The 20710-nt window shown below is 52.9% G+C and overlaps 1 protein-coding gene across 1 annotated transcript in view; it reads left to right on the forward strand.

The window, feature by feature from the left end:
• Window positions 1-20710, forward strand: part of NISCH (nischarin) — a 173523-nt gene that overhangs the window by 112298 nt on the left and 40515 nt on the right. Inside the window, exons 11-13 of the mRNA XM_086939404.1 lie at window positions 2751-2879; window positions 7246-7365; window positions 8128-8236. Of these exons, the coding sequence (XP_086795530.1) occupies window positions 2751-2879; window positions 7246-7365; window positions 8128-8236 (358 nt within the window). The remainder of the gene's footprint in view (window positions 1-2750; window positions 2880-7245; window positions 7366-8127; window positions 8237-20710) is intronic.

Raw genomic sequence — 20710 nt, forward strand, 5'->3', positions numbered from 1 at the left:
TGACGCAGTGGAGTGATGTAGACCTGCTAAGGTATGGGTGGCTCCTTTGATCTGACCGGAGCGAAGGAGCCGAACCCAAGCATGGCGCGCTCACACGATCCCTCCTCCTTAAAACCTATTCGCATCTCTGCTGGCCATCTTCAACATCTGCCAACACTGCAGCCCTTCAATGCACACAAGCACAGATGACCCAGCCAACCTCTCCACCCATTGCACCGCAGACGCTGCACTTCACGCGGCTCACTGCCTTTAGCACGCAGACCTCTTACTCCACAACAACCCCCCACATCCTTGTTGCTCTAGTCCTTCAAGCCTCCAGACCATCTCGTAGCCGAAGCGGAGATAATCCCTCTGTTCCACCTTCAGCTCTGCAGGCGTACTCTCAGCAGCTAAAGCCGCCAGGTGATCAATACACCCGGACCATGAAGGAAGCCGTCCTCGACCTGCGGGCCACTGCAGACACCAGCCAGACCATCCACCGCCAACTCACACCAGGAGGAATCCCTGGGCGTGTCTATCCCTGCAGGGCCCACCTAATCCTCCACCCTCTGCAACATCGACTGGACTGACCCCACAGCCAACTGGGTCCACTCCTGAGCTTCCGGCGAAGGAGCAGCAAAGCAATTCCAGCAATAGGCCCACGCTTTTAGAAGATTCCACCGGTGCATTCCACACGCCTGTGATCTTTCTTCCACCGAAACTTAGACTTGTGAGCTGGTGGAAGTAATATTCCCACGTGCTGAGGTCTCTGCTTCCCTAAACGTCTGCGTCTGGTAAAGAGTGGATTTACTTTCTTTTATGGGCTCCTCCTATATTTGCAAGCTTGGAATCTTAATACAAAGGTACTGTGAGCACGAAGACCCCTCGCTAGGTTAACTAAGGGAGAAATCCACATACCTATAGCCACAAACCTAGCGAGGGGTCTGAATACTCGTGCGACCTTTGTATTAAGATTCCACACAGATTCATTCTCATCCTTTTGTTGGGATATTCAGAACACGTATGGATTTTGGCCATTTCATCCATATTGGATTTGAGACTAACACACGAATATAAAGTACCTTCTCTTGAGGACGGTGGTAGGCGGCCCATTCCACATGCGCAGCGACCATAATATCAGCCTCTTCTTGTATCCAGACACCCGATGGGCGTGGAGACGATGCTTTGTTGGGACCTGCAACTCCATTTCCCCCCCCCCATACCCTCTCTATTTCTCCTACTGCACATCAAGGTATGGAATATTACATCTGAGCGCCCTGGGGAAGGTGTGGCCACCTCGGTGGCCCGTACCGAAACCCGCGTCGGCACAGGACTGAACAGGAATATTAGGACCATAATATTGGATGTTGTTTATATTTTACTTCATAAAAATGAATGTACGAAATGAACACTTTATCTATGTGATCGGATCCCCGTCAGGAGTGATTGGATCCCTGTCAGGAGTGATTGGATCCCTGTCAGGAGTGATTGGATCCCTGTCAGGAGTGATTGGATCCCTGTCAGGAGTGATTGGATCCCTGTCAGGAGTGATTGGATCCCTATCAGGAGTGATTGGATCCCTGTCAGGAGTGATTGGATCCCTGTCAGGAGTGATTGGATCCCTATCAGGAGTGATTGGATCCCTGTCAGGAGTGATTGGAATGCTCTTTAATGCATTGAGCTTTATTGGAACTTTCTAAGTGATGGCAGCTTTGTGATTGATCCGCCTGCATTGTAACCATTCCTGTTCTGTTTACAAATATCTGTTTATTTATTTTTTATGTGTATTCGTGGATACAGAGTGTATGCGGTATGTGTGATAGTTGGGTAGGTGATACAGTAGATGGTGCCAATGTAGGAGGACACAAAAAGGAAAAATATGTTCTTTTTGTTATATATTGCAGTGTAGTTTTATACAATGCCTGTATAACCTGTGGGTACGCATTGATTGACATCAAATTAAGAATGTGGCAGCTTCTCATTCATTCCCTCCCCTCCATCAGAGGCAGGTCTTTGTTTTGTTGTCGAAACTCTCCATGCCCACGCCTGGCCCCCAGAGTCGGTGCTCTCCATGCCCACGCCTGGCCCCCAGAGTCGGTGCTCTCCATGCCCACGCCTGGCCCCCATAGTCGGTGCTCTCCATGCCCACGCCTGGCCCCCATAGTCGGTGCTCTCCATGCCCACGCCTGGCCCCCAGAGTCGGTGCTCTCCATGCCCACGCCTGGCCCCCAGAGTCGGTGCTCTCCATGCCCACGCCTGGCCCCCAGAGTCGGTGCTCTCCATGCCCACGCCTGGCCCCCAGAGTCGGTGCTCTCCATGCCCACGCCTGGCCCCCAGAGTCGGTGCTCTCCATGCCCACGCCTGGCCCCCAGAGTCGGTGCTCTCCATGCCCACGCCTGGCCCCCAGAGTCGGTGCTCTCCATGCCCACACCTGCCGACCTACAGTCCTAGCATAGCTGAAACACCCAGTACAGTGACCATTCAACATCCTGTTGTGTGTTGACGTTTTCTTCCCCCTGCAATGAATTTGCCCAGCACTGTTGAATTGCACAGTTGTAACCAATCAGTTTCTGCTATATTGAAGTTTTTGCTTTCTAGTTTTCTTGCTTTAGACTGAGTTCCATCTTCGAGTGCCCATCGTCATGAGTTCACCAATAATGTGCGCGCTCCTCCGCTTGTAGTCCGCCCCGCCGACTGTGCTACGCCCCAAATTCTGTACTTGAAAGAACCCAAAACAAGCGCCCGACATTTAACCTGCTTCCATCTTTCAGATTGAGGAGATCCGGCACATCGGGAGCCTGCCCTGCCTCGAGAGGCTGATCCTGACCAATAATCCCTTGACCATCTATCCAGACTACAGGACCAAAGTGCTGGCTCAGTTTTGGGACCGTGCCTCGGAGGTAGGACCCTTTACCTCTGTACCCAAGATATTTATAGATGTACCTGTGTTTGTGTGTCCATTTAAAAATGAGTTTCCCTTACTACTTTTCCCGAATAAGTAACCTAAACTAACAAATAACCAATGTTCAAATATATAACAAATCCTAGTTGATCATCAATTCAAAGAATAAAATTCCATTAAAACCTCGCATTCAAAAACCTCTGTGAGGTCCTCCCTCGCAGCGAGGGGGTTGTGGCCCGCACCATGCCCAGGCTTCATGGTGCGAGGAGCATTCCCAATGACCCAGCATGCCACCTCTGATGGGTGAGGGAAACGGTGGTGGGTGAGGGAAACTGTGGTGGGTGAGGGAAACCGTCCTTCGAAAGGAAGCCTCCATTCGAGGAGTATTCCCATTGATGAAGCATGCCACCACTGCTGGGTGAGGGAAACCGTCCTTCAAAGGACGCCTCCATTCGAGAAGGATTCCCATTGATGAAGCATGCCACCACTGCTGGGTGAGGGAAACCGTCCTTCAAAAGGACCCGTCCATTCGAGGATTCCCAATGATGAAGCATCCCACCTCTGGTGGGTGAGGGAAACCGTCCTTCAAAAGGACGCCTCCATTCAAGGATTCCCAATGATGAAGCGTGTCACCACTGGTGGGTGAGGGAAACCGTCCTTCAAAAGGACGCCTCCATTCAAGGATTCCCAATGATGAAGCATGCCACCTCTGGTGGGTGAGGGAAACAGTCCTTCACAGGACCCCTCCATTCGAGGAGGATTCCCAATGATGATGCGTGTCACCACTGGTGGGTGAGGGAAACCGTCCTTCAAAAGCACGCCTCCATTCAAGGATTCCCAATGATGAAGCATGCCACCTCTGGTGGGTGAGGGAAACCGTCCTTCAAAAGGACCCGTCCATTCGAGAAGGATTCCCAATGATGGAGCGTCCCACCTCTGGTGGGTGAGGGAAACCGTCCTTCAAAAGGACCCGTCCATTCGAGAAGGATTCCCAATGATGAAGCGTCCCACCTCTGGTGGGTGAGGGAAACCGTCCTTCAAAAGGACCCGTCCATTCGAGAAGGATTCCCAATGATGAAGCGTCCCACCTCTGGTGGGTGAGGGAAACCGTCCTTCAAAAGGACGCCTCCATTCAAGGATTCCCAATGATGAAGCATGCCACCTCTGGTGGGTGAGGGAAACCGTCCTTCAAAAGGACCCGTCCATTCGAGAAGGATTCCCAATGATGAAGCGTCCCACCTCTGGTGGGTGAGGGAAACCGTCCTTCAAAAGGACGCCTCCATTCAAGGATTCCCAATGATGAAGCGTCCCACCTCTGGTGGGTGAGGGAAACCATCCTTCAAAAGGACGCCTCCATTCAAGGATTCCCAATGATGAAGCATGCCACCTCTGGTGGGTGAGGGAAACCGTCCTTCAAAAGGACCCGTCCATTCGAGAAGGATTCCCAATGATGAAGCGTCCCACCTCTGGTGGGTGAGGGAAACCGTCCTTCAAAAGGACGCCTCCATTCAAGGATTCCCAATGATGAAGCGTCCCACCTCTGGTGGGGGAGGGAAACCGTCCTTCAAAAGGACGCCTCCATTCAAGGATTCCCAATGATGAAGCATGCCACCTCTGGTGGGTGAGGGAAACCGTCCTTCAAAGGACCCCTCCATTCGAGAAGGATTCCCATTGATGAAGCGTGTCACCACTGGTGGGTGAGGGAAACCGTCCTTCAAAAGGACGCCTCCATTCAAGGATTCCCAATGATGAAGCATGCCACCTCTGGTGGGTGAGGGAAACCGTCCTTCAAAGGACCCCTCCATTCGAGGAGGATTCCCAATGATGAAGCGTGTCACCACTGGTGGGTGAGGGAAACCGTCCTTCAAAGGACCCCTCCATTCGAGAAGGATTCCCAATGATGAAGCGTGTCACCACTGGTGGGTGAGGGAAACCGTCCTTCAAAAGGACCCGTCCATTCGAGAAGGATTCCCAATGATGAAGCGTCCCACCTCTGGTGGGTGAGGGAAACCGTCCTTCAAAAGGACGCCTCCATTCAAGGATTCCCAATGATGAAGCATGCCACCTCTGGTGGGTGAGGGAAACCGTCCTTCAAAGGACCCCTCCATTCGAGAAGGATTCCCATTGATGAAGCGTGTCACCACTGGTGGGTGAGGGAAACCGTCCTTCAAAAGGACGCCTCCATTCAAGGATTCCCAATGATGAAGCATGCCACCTCTGGTGGGTGAGGGAAACCGTCCTTCAAAGGACCCCTCCATTCGAGGAGGATTCCCAATGATGAAGCGTGTCACCACTGGTGGGTGAGGGAAACCGTCCTTCAAAAGGACGCCTCCATTCGAGGAGGATTCCCAATGATGAAGCATGTCACCTCTGGTGGGTGAGGGAAACCGTCCTTCAAAGGACCCCTCCATTCGAGAAGGATTCCCAATGATGAAGCGTGTCACCACTGGTGGGTGAGGGAAACCGTCCTTCAAAAGGACCCGTCCATTCGAGAAGGATTCCCAATGATGAAGCATGTCACCTCTGGTGGGTGAGGGAAACCGTCCTTCAAAAGGACGCCTCCATTCAAGGATTCCCAATGATGAAGCGTCCCACCTCTGGTGGGTGAGGGAAACCGTCCTTCAAAAGGACGCCTCCATTCAAGGATTCCCAATGATGAAGCGTCCCACCTCTGGTGGGTGAGGGAAACCGTCCTTCAAAGGACGCCTCCATTCAAGGATTCCCAATGATGAAGCATGCCACCTCTGGTGGGTGAGGGAAACCGTCCTTCAAAAGTACGCCTCCATTCAAGGATTCCCAATGATGAAGCGTCCCACCTCTGGTGGGTGAGGGAAACCGTCCTTCAAAGGACGCCTCCATTCAAGGATTCCCAATGATGAAGCATGCCACCTCTGGTGGGTGAGGGAAACCGTCCTTCAAAGGACCCCTCCATTCGAGGAGGATTCCCAATGATGAAGCGTGTCACCACTGGTGGGTGAGGGAAACCGTCCTTCAAAAGGACGCCTCCATTCGAGGAGGATTCCCAATGATGAAGCATGTCACCTCTGGTGGGTGAGGGAAACCGTCCTTCAAAGGACCCCTCCATTCGAGAAGGATTCCCAATGATGAAGCGTGTCACCACTGGTGGGTGAGGGAAACCGTCCTTCAAAAGGACCCGTCCATTCGAGAAGGATTCCCAATGATGAAGCGTGCCACCACTGCTGGGTGAGGGAAACAGTCCTTCAAAAGGACCCCTCCATTCGAGAAGGATTCCCAATGATGAAGCGTCCCACCTCTGGTGGGTGAGGGAAACAGTCCTTCAAAAGGACGCCTCCATTCAAGGATTCCCAATGATGAAGCATGCCACCACTGCTGGGTGAGGGAAACAGTCCTTCAAAAGGACTCCTCCATTCAAGTCAGCTCTTTTTGTTCTCTTTTGTTAGACTTGAAGGCTCCTTGTGAATTAATTTATTCCACTTCTGCCAGACGGGAGATGAAGGGATCTTGTACCGGTCACACCACAGGACAGCCCTGTACCCGGCAGGGTACAAGCTTCACAGCCGGGCTGCCTCGGGTGCGCCTCTTTAGGGAGGGTATTATGCATCTGAGAATGCCTCGTATCATCCCCTCAGTAGCGGATTCTGCTTCCTGCTGTCGTCCTTTGGTACTGTGGGAGGGGTGGGGGGGTCAACCCATGCTGCTGACCTTTAAAGTAGCCAGTCTAATGGCCACTACAAGTCCCAGAAGTTGGTGTGTCTGCCGTCCTCCTTTGGTTTGTTGTCCTAAAACTAATTCACGCCCCACGGACAGTGTAGGTTCTTTGTCTGAGCACTAACCCCCTCCCCCCCCACCCCCTCCCATAGGTATTTCCTTGTTGTCGTTCCCGTGTAGACACAACTGTCTCTGCACAGCACCTCCTGGGATAACCTTTTGGGGACTGGGTCTTTATTGTTGGATTTCTTCTCCCTGCATAGAATTGTTCTGTGCAATGTGTGTGTTAGATGATGTTTGAATTTCATGACCTATGTATGTATTGTGGTATGTTCTAAGACTAATTTTTACGTGCATGCAACAACTGCGTGCCCTAGAAGCCAGTTTTAAGACCTGCCACTAACATAAACATTCACCAATTTCATAAAGCATGTAAAATGGATTGTAACCGTAGTAACACCTTGTGCATTGAGGCTCCTCTTGAAGTCTCCAGGTGGTTGCTGTGTTCGCCCAGCAGAATCTCTTGGCCCCTGAGGGCCCTTGTCTGTTTGTGCTTCCATCCCATGTGTGCAAAGCTCTAGATGATGACATTAGGACTTGACTTGCCGCTGTTGATACTTCCAGCGACGGCCACCTCCTAGTTCCCTCTCTTACCACAACCCACTTTGTCGTAGGTTTGTCTGGATAACACCCCGACGACGGAGAAGGAGCTGGACACCGTGGAGGTGTTGAAAGCCATCCAAAAGGCCAAAGACTCCAAGAACAAGCTGAACAGCATCAGCGCCACCAGAAAGGTGAGTGGTCCTGCCCCTCTGGACAGATCTGTCTCCACAGACCATTGACTGTGCTTGGTCCCTGCATCCCACAAGTAGGTGTCTGTTCTGTACCGTGTGTCGTGCACCATGGCCCTGGCGCGCTTTAGAATATACCGCCTGTAGCCGTGGTCGCAGATTGTCAGATGTGCACTACCTGTTCATCGGCACTGCAGAATACTATGAAACCCCCTTTAACGTACTGATCAAACTTCCACAATTATAAGGGTGTACCTATGATGGACTAGCCATTCTAGGTGCTAGCCCAGCCGTACCTTGCTACGTTGGAAGTCTTCTTACACTGTACTTGTACCAGCCCTCTGTGTGCCAGGCCTCGTTGGCCAACTTTGTCCTTGGGTCTTCCGCTGAGGTATGATGGGGGAGGGGGGGGGCTGGCAGTGGTCTGTACTCATCAGTCATTAGGTCACCCGAGAGGCTCACCAGGCAGTTGTGCTCATTGGATCAAGACACAATGGCTCTTGTTACAGGTTGTGAGACTGGAAACCCACAAGAAAAGCCGCCTTCCTCTGGTTGGTTCTGTTGTGGGGCTTAATTGAGGTTGAACACGGTGTGTCTGTTGTCGACTAATTCAGTGTCCGTAGGCCCCCTACTGGGAGTGCTTCCTTGGGTGATGCAAACTCTTGCACAAGTCCTAGTGAACCCCAGGCCATGTAACATAAGCTCAGCTGCCTCTGTTTCCTATCACAACTTTCGTCCTTTAATCGGTTTGTGCTTTTTTGTCAGATTGGCGAAGACTCCAGGCCCCCCGCTGCCGGCTCCAAGGCAGACTGCTCCTCTGTCCCTGTCCGCCCTTCTCCTCCTTCTCTGCCTTCTCCTCTTAGCTCCAGCCAAGGTAATCAAGTATGTATCGTGCTGCTTGGCCTGGCGCTCTTTGATTCTGGTTTTCTGTCCGGCACAGTTGTGTGTGTGGGGTGGGAGGGGGGTTGTGATATGTGGGATGGGTGGGTGAGTTGTGTGGGGGAACGCCTCATGTCAGAAGAAACCACCTGATCATCACCATTTCTGTTGCTTGAGTTGAAGATGTACATTCGGGGTTAGTCGTTGGCCTAAATTGAAGACTTGAATGTGTGTTTTGTTATGTTTGCTGCTCTTGTCAAATTGAATAATTGTGGTTTCTATATTACAAGTTTATGCTGGAAAACAATAATTGAATCTTGCTCAGTTTGGCAAAGAGTTCAGGTGCCTGGTCATATGTTGAAGGAAGGATCTGGCCTCAACCTTGGGTCCAGCAGAGGGACGAAGGAGAAGACGTGGCAGGTGTTTGCTCCCACCAGCACCTCCGCTGATTATTGCGCATTTCAGCTAGCGGCTCAGTATATTTGCTCTCTTGCTGTGCTCAGAGTTGCACGCAAAGTTCTGTGGTAGAGTTTGCAAGACATGCCATGCCATGCAACCAGTCAAGCAGACATCCAATAATACTTGGCTCTGCTGAGGCCATCGTTGTGAGGTCCGAGGTCTTCATCAGTGGCCAGTCAAGAGTCAAAGCCTCTTCAGTTTGGAAACAGATGGCAGAAGCATGGTCAGTCGTGAATAAACCTGGTGGAGGTGTCCATCTTTGCAGGAGGAAGGCGCGCTGTGAGACAGCCCACATGGATGTCTGCGCTGCGAGACAGCCCACACGGGTGTCTGCGCTGCTGCTCCGGACATTGTCCCACGGTCACGTTAGCATGGCTGAGGCTTTCAGGTAGTTCTTTAAGGCATGACCCATAAGTTAGAGGGGCTCCTAAGGGGCCCAGGCTAGATGGGCTTTACGTCTGCTCCACCTCACTGCTGCCCCCCCACCCCCAAGAAGGCCCAGTAGGTGATACTGCCCAGAGAGCTGCCACCAGTACTGAAACGTTAGCTTGAAATCTGAGTGTAAGTCGTTAGTACTACGAGTGAGAGCTGCAAGTAATTGATCGGTCTCCCACCACTCAGTAAAAAGCATGAGGCCTTCGGTGAGAGTAAGAGGTCCCCGCGATCTGTCTTCTCCCACGAGTGAGTATGTGACACGAGGACATGAATATGTGAGAGGTCTGAATGTTCTACACGTCTCTCCTGGTGATGGAGTCTAATGCATGAGGGCTGTGTGTGGTGAGGGCTGTGTGTGGTGAGGGCTGTGTGTGGTGAGGGCTGTGTGTGGTGAGGGCTGTGTGTGGTGAGGGCTGTGTGTGGTGAGGGCTGTGTGTGGTGAGGGCTGTGTGTGGTGAGGGCTGTGTGTGGTGAGGGCTGTGTGTGGTGAGGGCTGTGTGTGGTGAGGGCTGTGTGTGGTGAGGGCTGTGTGTGGTGAGGGCTGTGTGTGGTGAGGGCTGTGTGTGGGCGGGCTGTGTGTGGGCAGGGTGAGGGCGGGCTGTGTGTGGGCAGGGTGAGGGCGGGCTGTGTGTGGGCAGGGTGAGGGCGGGCTGTGTGTGGGCAGGGTGAGGGCGGGCTGTGTGTGGTGTGAGGGCGGGCTGTGTGTGGTGTGAGGGCGGGCTGTGTGTGGTGTGAGGGCGGGCTGTGTGTGGTGTGAGGGCGGGCTGTGTGTGGTGTGAGTGAGGGCTACGGACGTGTGAGGGCGGGCTGTGTGTGGTGTGAGGGCGGGCTGTGTGTGGTGTGAGGGCGGGCTGTGTGTGGTGTGAGGGCGGGCTGTGTGTGGTGTGAGGGCGGGCTGTGTGTGGTGTGAGGGCGGGCTGTGTGTGGTGTGAGTGAGGGCTACGTGTGGTGTGAGGGCGGGCTGTGTGTGGTGTGAGGGCGGGCTGTGTGTGGTGTGAGGGCGGGCTGTGTGTGGTGTGAGTGAGGGCTACGGACATGTGAGGTAATGTAATGTAATGTAATATGCTTTTGTATAGTGTTACTATCACCCTACGGGTATCCTGGCGCTCAGACAAACACGGAACAACTGTACTCAACTCAAGTGATGATAACAGATTGACTAACTTCTAGGAAACAATAGGGTTTTCAAACCCTTTCTAAAATCCATCAAGGAATCCGCTAATCTAAGATTCAGTGGCAGCCCATTCCACAGCTGTGCAGCTGCTACACTGAAGGCTCTACCCCCCATTCTGGATAGTTTAAATCTGGGAACTGATATTAAGCCTGTATTAGCAGACCGTAAGGTGAGGGCTGTGTGTGAGGTGAGGGCTACGTACATGTGAGGTGAGGGCTGTGTGTGAGGTGAGGGTTACGTACATGTGAGGTGAGGGCTGTGTGTGAGTGAGGGCTACGTACATGTGAGGTGAGGGCTGTGTGTGAGGTGAGGGCTACGTACGTGTGAGGTGAGGCTGTGTGTGAGGTGAGGGCTATGTACATGTGAGGTGAGGCTGTGTGTGAAGTGAGGGCTACGTACGTGTGAGGTGAGGGCTGTGTGTGAGGTGAGGGCTACGTACGTGTGAGGGGAGGGCTGTGTGTGAGTGAGGGCTACGTACATGTGAGGTGAGGGTTGCGTACATGTGAGGTGAGGGTTACGTACATGTGAGGTGAGGGCTGTGTGAGTGAGGGCTACGTGTGAGTGGTATCGAGGATATTAGTGCCCCCTCCTTACCTTGTAGGCTACAAGAGAGGTGCTGAGAATCTAGGTCTGCCCAGCGAGTGAGCGTGTCTTGAGGGCTTTAATGAGCGAGTCATTTTAATATGTTCTGCATGTCTCTCATGGTAACGGAGTGTAAGCCATGAGGACAACCAATGAGATGTACTGAGCTTCTGTGTAACTCACCCCGGGAGGGAGAGTAAGACATGACAGTTGAATGAGTAAGATGCTGTCGGTCTGTCTCCCACAGGGAGTGGTGTCCTCTATAAGGGCTGCTGCGAGTAAAGGGTGCAGATGAACAATGTCTCCTCCAGAGGGTGAGTGTCTGCTGCTAGGGCTTGAATGGGTGAGCAGTGCGGATCATCTGGATGTCTCCCAAGATGAATGAGTGTCCGCCCTCAGAGTACTAATGACCCCCAGATTTCCCTGTGAGTGAATGTATGATATGCCCCCTTGAATGAGTGAAGGGTACTAGTCTTGTGCGTGTTTCCCCTGACGAGTGAGTGTAATCCATGAGAGCTTGAATGATTGGAAGGTGCGCATGATCGGTCCTTCTTTGGGAGTGAGTGTATGACATTAGGCCTCTAACGAGCGAGAGATTATAATGTCCAGAGCATCTCCCCTGGTGACCGAGTGTCTGCACTGTGTGATCGCTGGCTGGTCTTTGGATCTTCAGAGACGCTTCGTCAGTGCATCGATTCCCGCTTCAAGAGACGGGGAGTAGGCTGTATGCTGAGTCTGCACAGCCTCCTGTGTGTCCAGGGCATGCGGGGTCTCCATCTCACCACCTCCAGCCCTAAAGCTGATTCCTCTTCACTTTCCACATCCATCGGTTCTGTGACCAGTCGGCTGTGGTCAGTCGTGGTGATCGTAGACCTGTTGCATCCATCATTCTACCCTCCATGGGTCCCAGAGTATTGTTATTTGAAGTGTAGATTGAACCTTATCCATTAAATCCAGTTCAGTTGAGAAGGGTGAGACCGGTCAGTCCACTGGGGGTGGGGGTCTTTGTTACTGGTAGATCTCCAGCTCAGCCATCCTTTTCCGAGATGTCGGCCCTTAGAATCCGATGCTCAGCGAGAGGGTGTTTAGCAGCTGCTGTACCCCCTGGTGTAAGTACTACCTGCTCGACTTTGCTTCCCCTGAGAATCAAGGGCCCAAAGGAAGTGAGGTGCTTATTCACTTGGAATGCAAGGGTACTGGTGCTCATGGGAGGCTGAGGGAATACTGCCAAGTGGCCACCAGCAGGCACATGTCCCAACAAGGGCTACGCATCTGGTTAACACGTTGTGTCATACCTCAGGCCAGTGTTTAACGACAATCCCCATGCGGGACACCCCCCAGTACTCACTCATTGTCCGCCTTGGACCCGGAGGGTGGGTCTCCAGTGGTGCTCTCTCTGAGACTCTGACGTGTCTGAAGCCAGAGGTGCAGCTGACATTCATCAACCCGTGGGTTGAAAACATTGGGATTCCTCCATTGATCAGCTCCTCGGCATTACTGGAAGGGCTTCAAGCTGCACTTGTCAGACCAGGGTCCTGTACACCCACTGTACGCTACCTCCATGTGAGAAAGTGGCTCTATGTATACTGGACAAGCTGGTGGGGGGGTGGGAGCTGGTGGTGGGGGGAGAGAGCTGTCAAGTGGCGAGTGGGAATGAGACCCGAGAGTGGGGAGTAGGGGGTCCTGTTATTTTTGTGGCTGGTGAGGGGAATGTCATGTGGTGTGGGACGCGTGGGGTTGCTGGGAGGTACCTGGGCGGTGGGTGGCGGACGGCAGAGGAGCGGATGTGGGGGAGGAGATGGATCTTGTTCTCCCTGTGGGAGGAGTGGGGGTTGTTGCGAGGAGGTGGGCGTGGGGGATTGCTAGGGGTACTCGGAGAGGAGGGTGACAGGTTGGGGTGAAAAACGGACATGGGAAGAGGGGGGGGGCGTGCATTCCCTGGGGGTTGTGGGGAGGGAGGCATAAGCTGAGGGGAGAGTGCTGTTAATAGTGTGTTCCGGGGCGGTAGATGAGTTCCGATGGCTGGTCCGGCACCTCCGTATGGGCGGGAGAGGAGGTGCGTGAGAGGGTGTATCCCTGAGAGAGGGGAAGAGTGCGTCATTGTTGGCTTATATCAGTACTGTGCTGTTGGAGTAGATGGTCACTGTGGTGTTTCCAGTACGCTTTGGACAGTGAGAGAGTGAAATAGTAAGTTTACAGCTATGTGAGGTGTTGGTGGTCTTAGCAATTTTAAGGTGCGATCTGATGATGTGTTTCCATACGTTGTGTGTCTCCGTGTGGAAGATAGGGTCTGTTTTTACCATACCTTTGGAGGGACAGTGGTAGGTGTCTGCAAAGAGTGACTCGGGTGTTGTCTTATCAGTTTCTGTTTAAAGTTCTTCTGTGCTTTGGGGGAGAGTTCAGTTGGGAGCTGATCGAGAAGGCATTTCGACCGTGCAGACTGACGTTTCGTGGAGGGGGTGCGGTGTGGGCTGTCCGGTCGAGAGGCATCGTGTGTGTAGGGTGTGTGTGGGGGGGGGGGGGGGGGAACACCGATTAGGAGGGAAGGAGCTGAATAAAGAGTGTCTTAGGCCAGAAGTAGGAGAGAGGAGGAGAGGAATCGAAATTAGGATGGTGTTACATGGTCTGAATGGAGATGGGGCCGCTCCGGGATGCAGTGGATAAGGAAAACTACCTTCGATAGAATAGGTACGGTCACTGAGGTATAATCGAGTAGGGCAGCTTCTGCAGCCACTCAGCCCAGACATGGATTGTAGGTTAGGGTTTCATGGGGGAATCTCGAAGATGCCCTCTGGTGCATTTTACATTAAATCGCACACTGGCATCAGTGCGGGTTTAATGTGCTGAGAAGTTTGGTACCAAACTTGTCATCTTCAGTCGAGCCATTATGGTGCTGTGGAGTTCGTAATGACAACCTCCCAGCACCATATACTCTTAATGGCATTACTGCACTTACAGCGCCCAGGAATGGCCCAGGGTACTGTAGGGGCACAGGGCTCATGCCCTTGTGCCCACACCTCTGGCCTAGGGCACCCAGCTAGAGGGGTGACTGATGTATGCCAGGGCAGTGGGTTTGTGGGCATGGCACACAGATGTGCCATGTCGACTCCTTGTTTAGTTCTGTACTTAGGCACTCACCCTGCAAAGGCAGTGTGTGGGTACCTAGGTGCAGGGCCCCTAAGGGTGGCACAATAAGTGTTGCAGCCCTTACGGGGCCTTCTCTGGTCACCGTGCCCTGGGTATCTAGTGTACCATTTACTAGGGGCTGACAGGTGGCCAGAGATGCCAATTGGGTTTTAGTTGCAACACAGTTTTAGGGAAGGAACACAGGCCCTGGGTACCTGGTTGGCAGGAACCCAGGGCACACTCAGTCAAAGTACATCAGCAGTTCAGAAAAAAAGTGGGGGCATACCAAGGCAAGAAAGATGGCCCTTTCTCACACTCCAGCTTCAGCAAAATCACCTAAAGGTTAAGAACAAAGTAAATGTAACCCAGTCAGATACACATGGATACTCTAACACTGACCACTACACCTCAGAATCTAAAGGCATGGTGTTCAACATCTGTACCGCACCCCAGAATCTAAAGGCATGGTGTTCAACATCTGTACCGCACCCCAGAATCTAAAGGTAAGGTGCTGAACATCTGTACCACACCCTAGAATCTAAAGGTGAGGTGCTGAACATGTGTACCACACCCCAGAATCTAAAGGCATTGTGCTGATCAGCACCTCACCTTTAGATTCTGGGGTGTGGTACAGGTGTTCAGCACCTCACCTTTAGATTCTAGGGTGTGTACAGATGAACACCTGTACCACACCCCAGAATCTAAAGGTGAGGTGCTGAACATTTGTAACACTGGAGCACGGTAGATTGAGAAGTTTTCATGGTTATGCATGTTTTCTCCATGTAGAAGTGCGATTACTCCGCACATCCTCCGAGGGAGCCTAATCAGCCTTATAACAAGTTATAGGTACCATTGACCCATAACCATCCAGCGTACTAAATGACGCATTAAGAAGAAGGGTAAGTGAAAAGCTTTCCTCACACGTCTAACAGTGATTTGCAAGATTTGGTCCTGAAGAAAGCCCTCCGACCCAACCGGGCACCGAAAGGGCTGAAACATGTCGACCACTCACCTTTTTGATACAGGTGCTATAGAACAATAGCCCTTCTATTCACGCACCACATTTAGTTTTTAAATTTGCCCCCCCCCCCCCGAACAGAATAAACCAGCACGAGAGGAATGGAGGCAGTTTTAAAGTCACCTCACTTTCACCCTCACCATCTCTGATCACCACTGTGAATAACCAGTTAGTCTCCCTCCTCGTGGAGGAAAGCATGACTAAGACCCAATGATGATGCTGTTCACGTAACAGATTACAGAGGACAATCAAGATATACCGCTCCTACGACTACCACATGAATGAGGGTTTTTAGACCCTTGTAACAGGGCAAGTGATCCATTCCTCTCTGATTATCGGTCAATCCCTTTGAAGCCGAATAGATCTCAGCTTCTCTCTCCCCTAACTAATTAGAAGACATCTGTACCACACCCTAGAATCTAAAGGTGCGGTGCTGAACATCCATACCAGACCCCAGAATCTAAAGGTGAGGTGCTGAACATCTGTACCACACCCCAGACTCTAAAGGTGAGGTGCTGAACATCTGTACCACACCCCAGACTCTAAAGGTGAGGTGCTGAACATCTGTACTGCACCCCGGAATCTAAAGGTGAGGTGCTGAGCATCTGTACCACACCCCAGAATCTAAAGGTATCTAAAGGTGAGGTGCTGAACATCTTTACCGCACCCTAGAATCTAAAGGTGAGGTGCTGAACTTCTGTACTGCACCCTAGAATCTAAAGGTGAGGTGCTGAACTTCTGTACCGCACCCTAGAATCTAAAGGTGAGGTGCTGAACATCTGTACCGCACCCTAAAATCTAAAGGTGAATTGCTGAACATCTGTCCCGCACCCCAGAATCTAAAGGTGAGGTGCTGAACATCTGTCCCACACCCCAGAATCTAAGGGTGAGGTGCTGAACATCTGTCCCTCACCCCAGAATCTAAAGGTGGTGTTCAACATCTGCACCAGACCCCAGAATCTAAAGGTGGGGTGCTGAACATCTGTCCCTCACCCCAGAATCTAAAGGTGGTGTTCAACATCTGTACCGCACCCCTGAATCTAAAGGTGAGGTGCTGAACATCTGTATTGCACCCTGGAATCTAAAGGCGAGGTGCTGAACATCTGTACCACACCCTAGAATCTAAAGGTGCTGAACATCTGTGGCAGACAGACCCCAGAATCTAAAGGTGAGATGTTGAACATCTGTACCACACCCAATCAAATGTTGTCACACCAGCTAAATCCACTCATCCCCTCTCTGCAGGTAGGACAAGTAATAAATGCAATTGATGAGCAAGAGAATGCATCAACAATAATGAACGTTCAGAGGCGTGGCTGAGTGGACTCCTCTCTGCCGGCCACAACTGCAGCTTTGCGCACAGAATAACCTCCTGCAGGTAACTCCGCCCAGCAGTCTTTAAGCACTCCGGTTCTAAGGGTCCTTACTTATGCGGGTGTGGCTTCTGTACCGATGCAGCTGTCTGTCAGCACATCGCTTCATGACCTCACTCGATGTGCACATGTTGCACCTCCCCCTGCCCCCACCCTGACCCCACCCCCTCCCCTCCAGCACTATGGGCAGGTTCGTGTATCTTAGCACAGGCTGCTTCCTTCACCTAAGATGTGTTTCCCAGAACTCCTTATGCATGAGAGTGGATTGGATGACTTATCAGCCAGGAAGCCTGGGGTGCTGACAGGCCCTCCAGACCAGGAAGTGGGGTGCACAGCCAGAACCTGACCAGGAAGCGGGGTGCACAGGCCAACCAGGCCCTGCTGCCCTCTGTCCTCCCACCAACCATTGTTCAGCACATCAGAGCTGGACGCTCTTGAGCAATTTCCTGTGCGCGGACGGGAATGTGGGAGGCGTCTGCAGGCTGGAGAGATTCTGCTCTCCTGTTCACTCAGAAAATTTAAAAACATGTGTATCAGATCTGTGCCTCTGGCAGGACTCACGAGCCAGCTGTGGAGTGTGGATGTTATTAGACACTTAAGCGGATCCTCTCTGGTCCTCGTCATTGTGACAATATTGGCAACACACTACCCATCACACATACAGCAATATCCTGCTGAAATAAACAGACAAGACACATTTTTTCGTGGAGAAAGTTGCTGCAGGTTTATTTGCAAACCGAAATATGCCAACATGGTGGGTTAGCTTACGGGCGATCCAAGGGCAGGCAGCCCCTCTCCGCCTGCCCACCTGATGAGCCAAATTGCACCGTGGCCCTAGCCAATCAGTGCTTACTAATTTTGAGGGAGCGGTAACCCCCTCCCACCGGTGGACCCCCAGTCCACCCCTCTACTCACGCCACCTAAGGGGGAGGGGGGGGGGGAGCGTTCCAGGCAACCCCCAGTTGCTCAGGTTTACAACTGCCCGTAGGACTAGCGGGGTGCCGTTGCTCCTCCAGGGTCCACCGCAAGAACTTCCTGGGGATATTTGGCCTTTGCACCCTTGTTGTGCTTCTGAAGAGGGTACCCCTGTGTACCTTTCATTCCCTGGATCTCCCTTTAACTCTGCCACAGCTCTGGGTGTGGCCACCGTCGCAACCAGGGCCACCCACCAAGGTAGGCCTTCTTACCTACATCCTGCTGATTCCAGGGACTCGCCCAGGTCCCACAAACGAGTCCTTGCCCACTCTAGACCGGTGAACCCCATCTTCTTCAAAACACCCAGTGGATTTGGCATGCAGCAGACCGTGCCCGATAAAGCAAAACCCCTTCTGTTCAGTGAATTTACGCATGGCACTGTACACTCTCAAGCGTGAGGTTTCCACGGGCTCCTTGCACACTAATCGAGGGGTTATCTCTGACCACCATAAGTCGCATGCCCCCAATTGGTTGCTTAACGTACACATGGAGGACTTCATTTCTTGCAACAGATCCCTCCTCCCCAAAGGAGTCAGATCTGTGCCTCCCAGGTGTATGACCAGCATGTTGGGAAGGTAAACACCCCCCCATTAGTCTGTGCTGCAGCTTCTTCAGTGAGCTGTTCCACCGCATGCCTGGGTACCCAAACACAATTATCTCAGTGGTGGAAAGGCCATGCCTCCAATTCCTCCTTTCCGCCCACCGCGCCACTCACCGCAAGCCTGAATGGCCAATCACCCGATCTTGGCCTAATAAGGAAATGTAGGGTCGCCAAACACCTTCATTGAATCATTGCAGCCAACCCATACACCCCTCCTTCTACAAGGAGGAAATCACTCGTTACACCCGCGCCGTCCTACCCAGGAAAGTCAAATCATTGCCTCCCAGTAGCATAACCAACCACCATCCTGTGCCGCAGCTTCCCCAGCAAGCTGATCCAGCACATGCCTGGGACCCCCAACCAAATTTAACTCCATGGTGGAAATACCCGTGCCTCCATTCCCGTGCCACTCACATGACGCATGAGAGGCCACACCCCCAGACCTTTGACCCTAGCATACCAAGGAAATGTTAGGTTGCTAGACATATTTAGAGAAGCACTGCAAGCCATTCTATGCCACTACTCAAAATTGCTCATAACTTCGCACAACAAATAGCACCGCACCCCACCAAACACCTGATGCATCACAGGGCTGCTTTCGGTATACTCCAAATTCACACTGTACATAATTCCTTTAACTGTCCTGAAAGCTGCAGCTGCTGCCCATATCCTGAACGAGTGGCTGCAAAGGCGCTGGCCAGGATCCGTGTAGCGGCCAAAAGAGGAAGCTAGGTGGGCGGGAGAGGTACTTCTACCTATCTCCCCGCCCATCCGTGCCCGGAAATGGCGTGGGTGCGCTGACCCAGAGGGGGTCCCTCAGCACTAGGCTGTATCGTGCGCCCTCATGTGGCACTAAGGCAGCCGCCCTCTTATGAGGGTCCTGTGAGAAAGTGCCATCTTTCTTGCCTTGGTTTGCCACCACTTTTTGCTGAATTGCTGATGTACTTTGACTGAGTGTGCCCTGGGCTCCTGCCAACCAGGTACTTACCTAATACTGTGTTAAAACTAAACCCCATTGGCATCTCTGGCCACCTGTCCGACCCTAGTAAATGGTACCCAGGGCATGCTGACCAGAGAAGACCCCTACGAGCTGCTGCACTTATTGTGCCACCCTTAGGGGCCCTGTACCCTGACACCCACACACTGTCTAAGTACAGGACTAAACCAAGAGTCGACATGGCACACATCCCTGTGTGCCATGCCCACAAACCCACTGCCCTGGCATACTTCAGTCACCCCTCTAGCTGGGTGCCCTATGCCAGAGTTGTGGGCACCGGTGCATGAGCCCTGTGCCACTACAGTGCCCAAGTCCATTCCTGGGCTCTGTAAGTGCAGTGATGCCATTAAGAGTATATGGTGCTGGGAGGTTGTCATTACGAACTCCACAGCACCATAATGGCTACACTGAAGACTGACAAGGTTGGTACCAAACTTCTCAGCACATTCAACCTGCACTGATGCCAGTGTGGGATTTAATGAAAAATGCACCACAGAGAGCATCTTAGAGATGGCCCCTGAAACCTAACCCCAATCCACGTCTGGACTGAGAGGCTGCCTAGGCTGCCACACAGCAGACATGTTACTGGACCCCTGGGTGGAGAGCCCCCAGCTCTCCTGGGCCTGCAACAATGCACATCCTTGGCCAGGTGCTGGGTCTCCTCCCCCAGGATGGGCAGGGGGAAGCTTCAAAGGCATGCCGCCTCTGTGAGCAGCTCAAGACCATTTGCTGTACCCAGCAACTGGCCCCCACCAGTCCTGACCCCCCCCCCCCTCTGGCGGGAAGACTGGCCGGAAATACTACGTCAGGAAGAGGGGTGTGCCAGCCTGTGTCAACCCCACCCCTCAGGTGGGGGAGACTAGGTGAAGCACGACCCCGGGCTCCGGCCATCTTGAAGATGGGGAGCCCGGCCCAATCACAGCTACGCACCTGCCCCCCTCCCACAGGAGAGGAGCAGGCTAGGGGGTGTACCCACCCCAGTACAGGGACCTATTGGTCCCTGCCCTTGCCCAACCTGTAACGCCCCTAAATTCAATATTTAGGGTCTTCCTGAACCTTCCTTCCTTCCTGATAAGAAAAGAAGAAAGAAGATCAAGAAGACCCGCTGCGCAGATGCTAACAGGACAACAACAACTGACTTGGCCCCAGCCCTACCGGCCTGTCAATCCTGGAACCTGCTCCTGCCTAATCCCAGCGACTTCTGTGGACAGCTACCTTGGGACACCCAGAGGACCTGCCTGCCTTGACCCTCTTAAAGATTGGGACTTCCATCAGCATAGGCTTTGCTGCAACAACCCCCCTGGTGCCAGCCAGGAAGCTCCGGACCATCCCACTCTGCACCCGCCGAGCCCGGCCCGTGCCGGAGTGATCCAGAACACGAGGACGTCCCCCCCCGGCGACTGGGACCCGAAGTCCAGTGCCCAAAGACCCTCCTCGACGACCCCGACGACGCCTGCAGCCTCAGGACAAAGGACCCCTCCGACCGCGACCAGCCGAGGGTAAGGTTTCGCGATTTCAAAAGACACCCCTGCACCCGGTGCCCCACGGCCCCCTGTACCCAACTCCTGGTTGCCTACCTATCCTCCAATATCCCAACTTACCCCTCGAAGTGGTGGTCGCTCCAGAAGATCCTTCGTCCCCGAGCCTGCAGCCTTTGTTCCCTTTTCAAGTCCCTCTTTGAATAACCTTGAACGCCGGACGGCTCAAAAGCACCCTTTACCCAGCCGCC

The sequence above is a fragment of the Lissotriton vulgaris genome, chromosome 9, assembly GCF_964263255.1.
Source record: "Lissotriton vulgaris chromosome 9, aLisVul1.2, whole genome shotgun sequence".
NCBI classification, from domain to species: Eukaryota; Metazoa; Chordata; class Amphibia; order Caudata; family Salamandridae; genus Lissotriton; species Lissotriton vulgaris.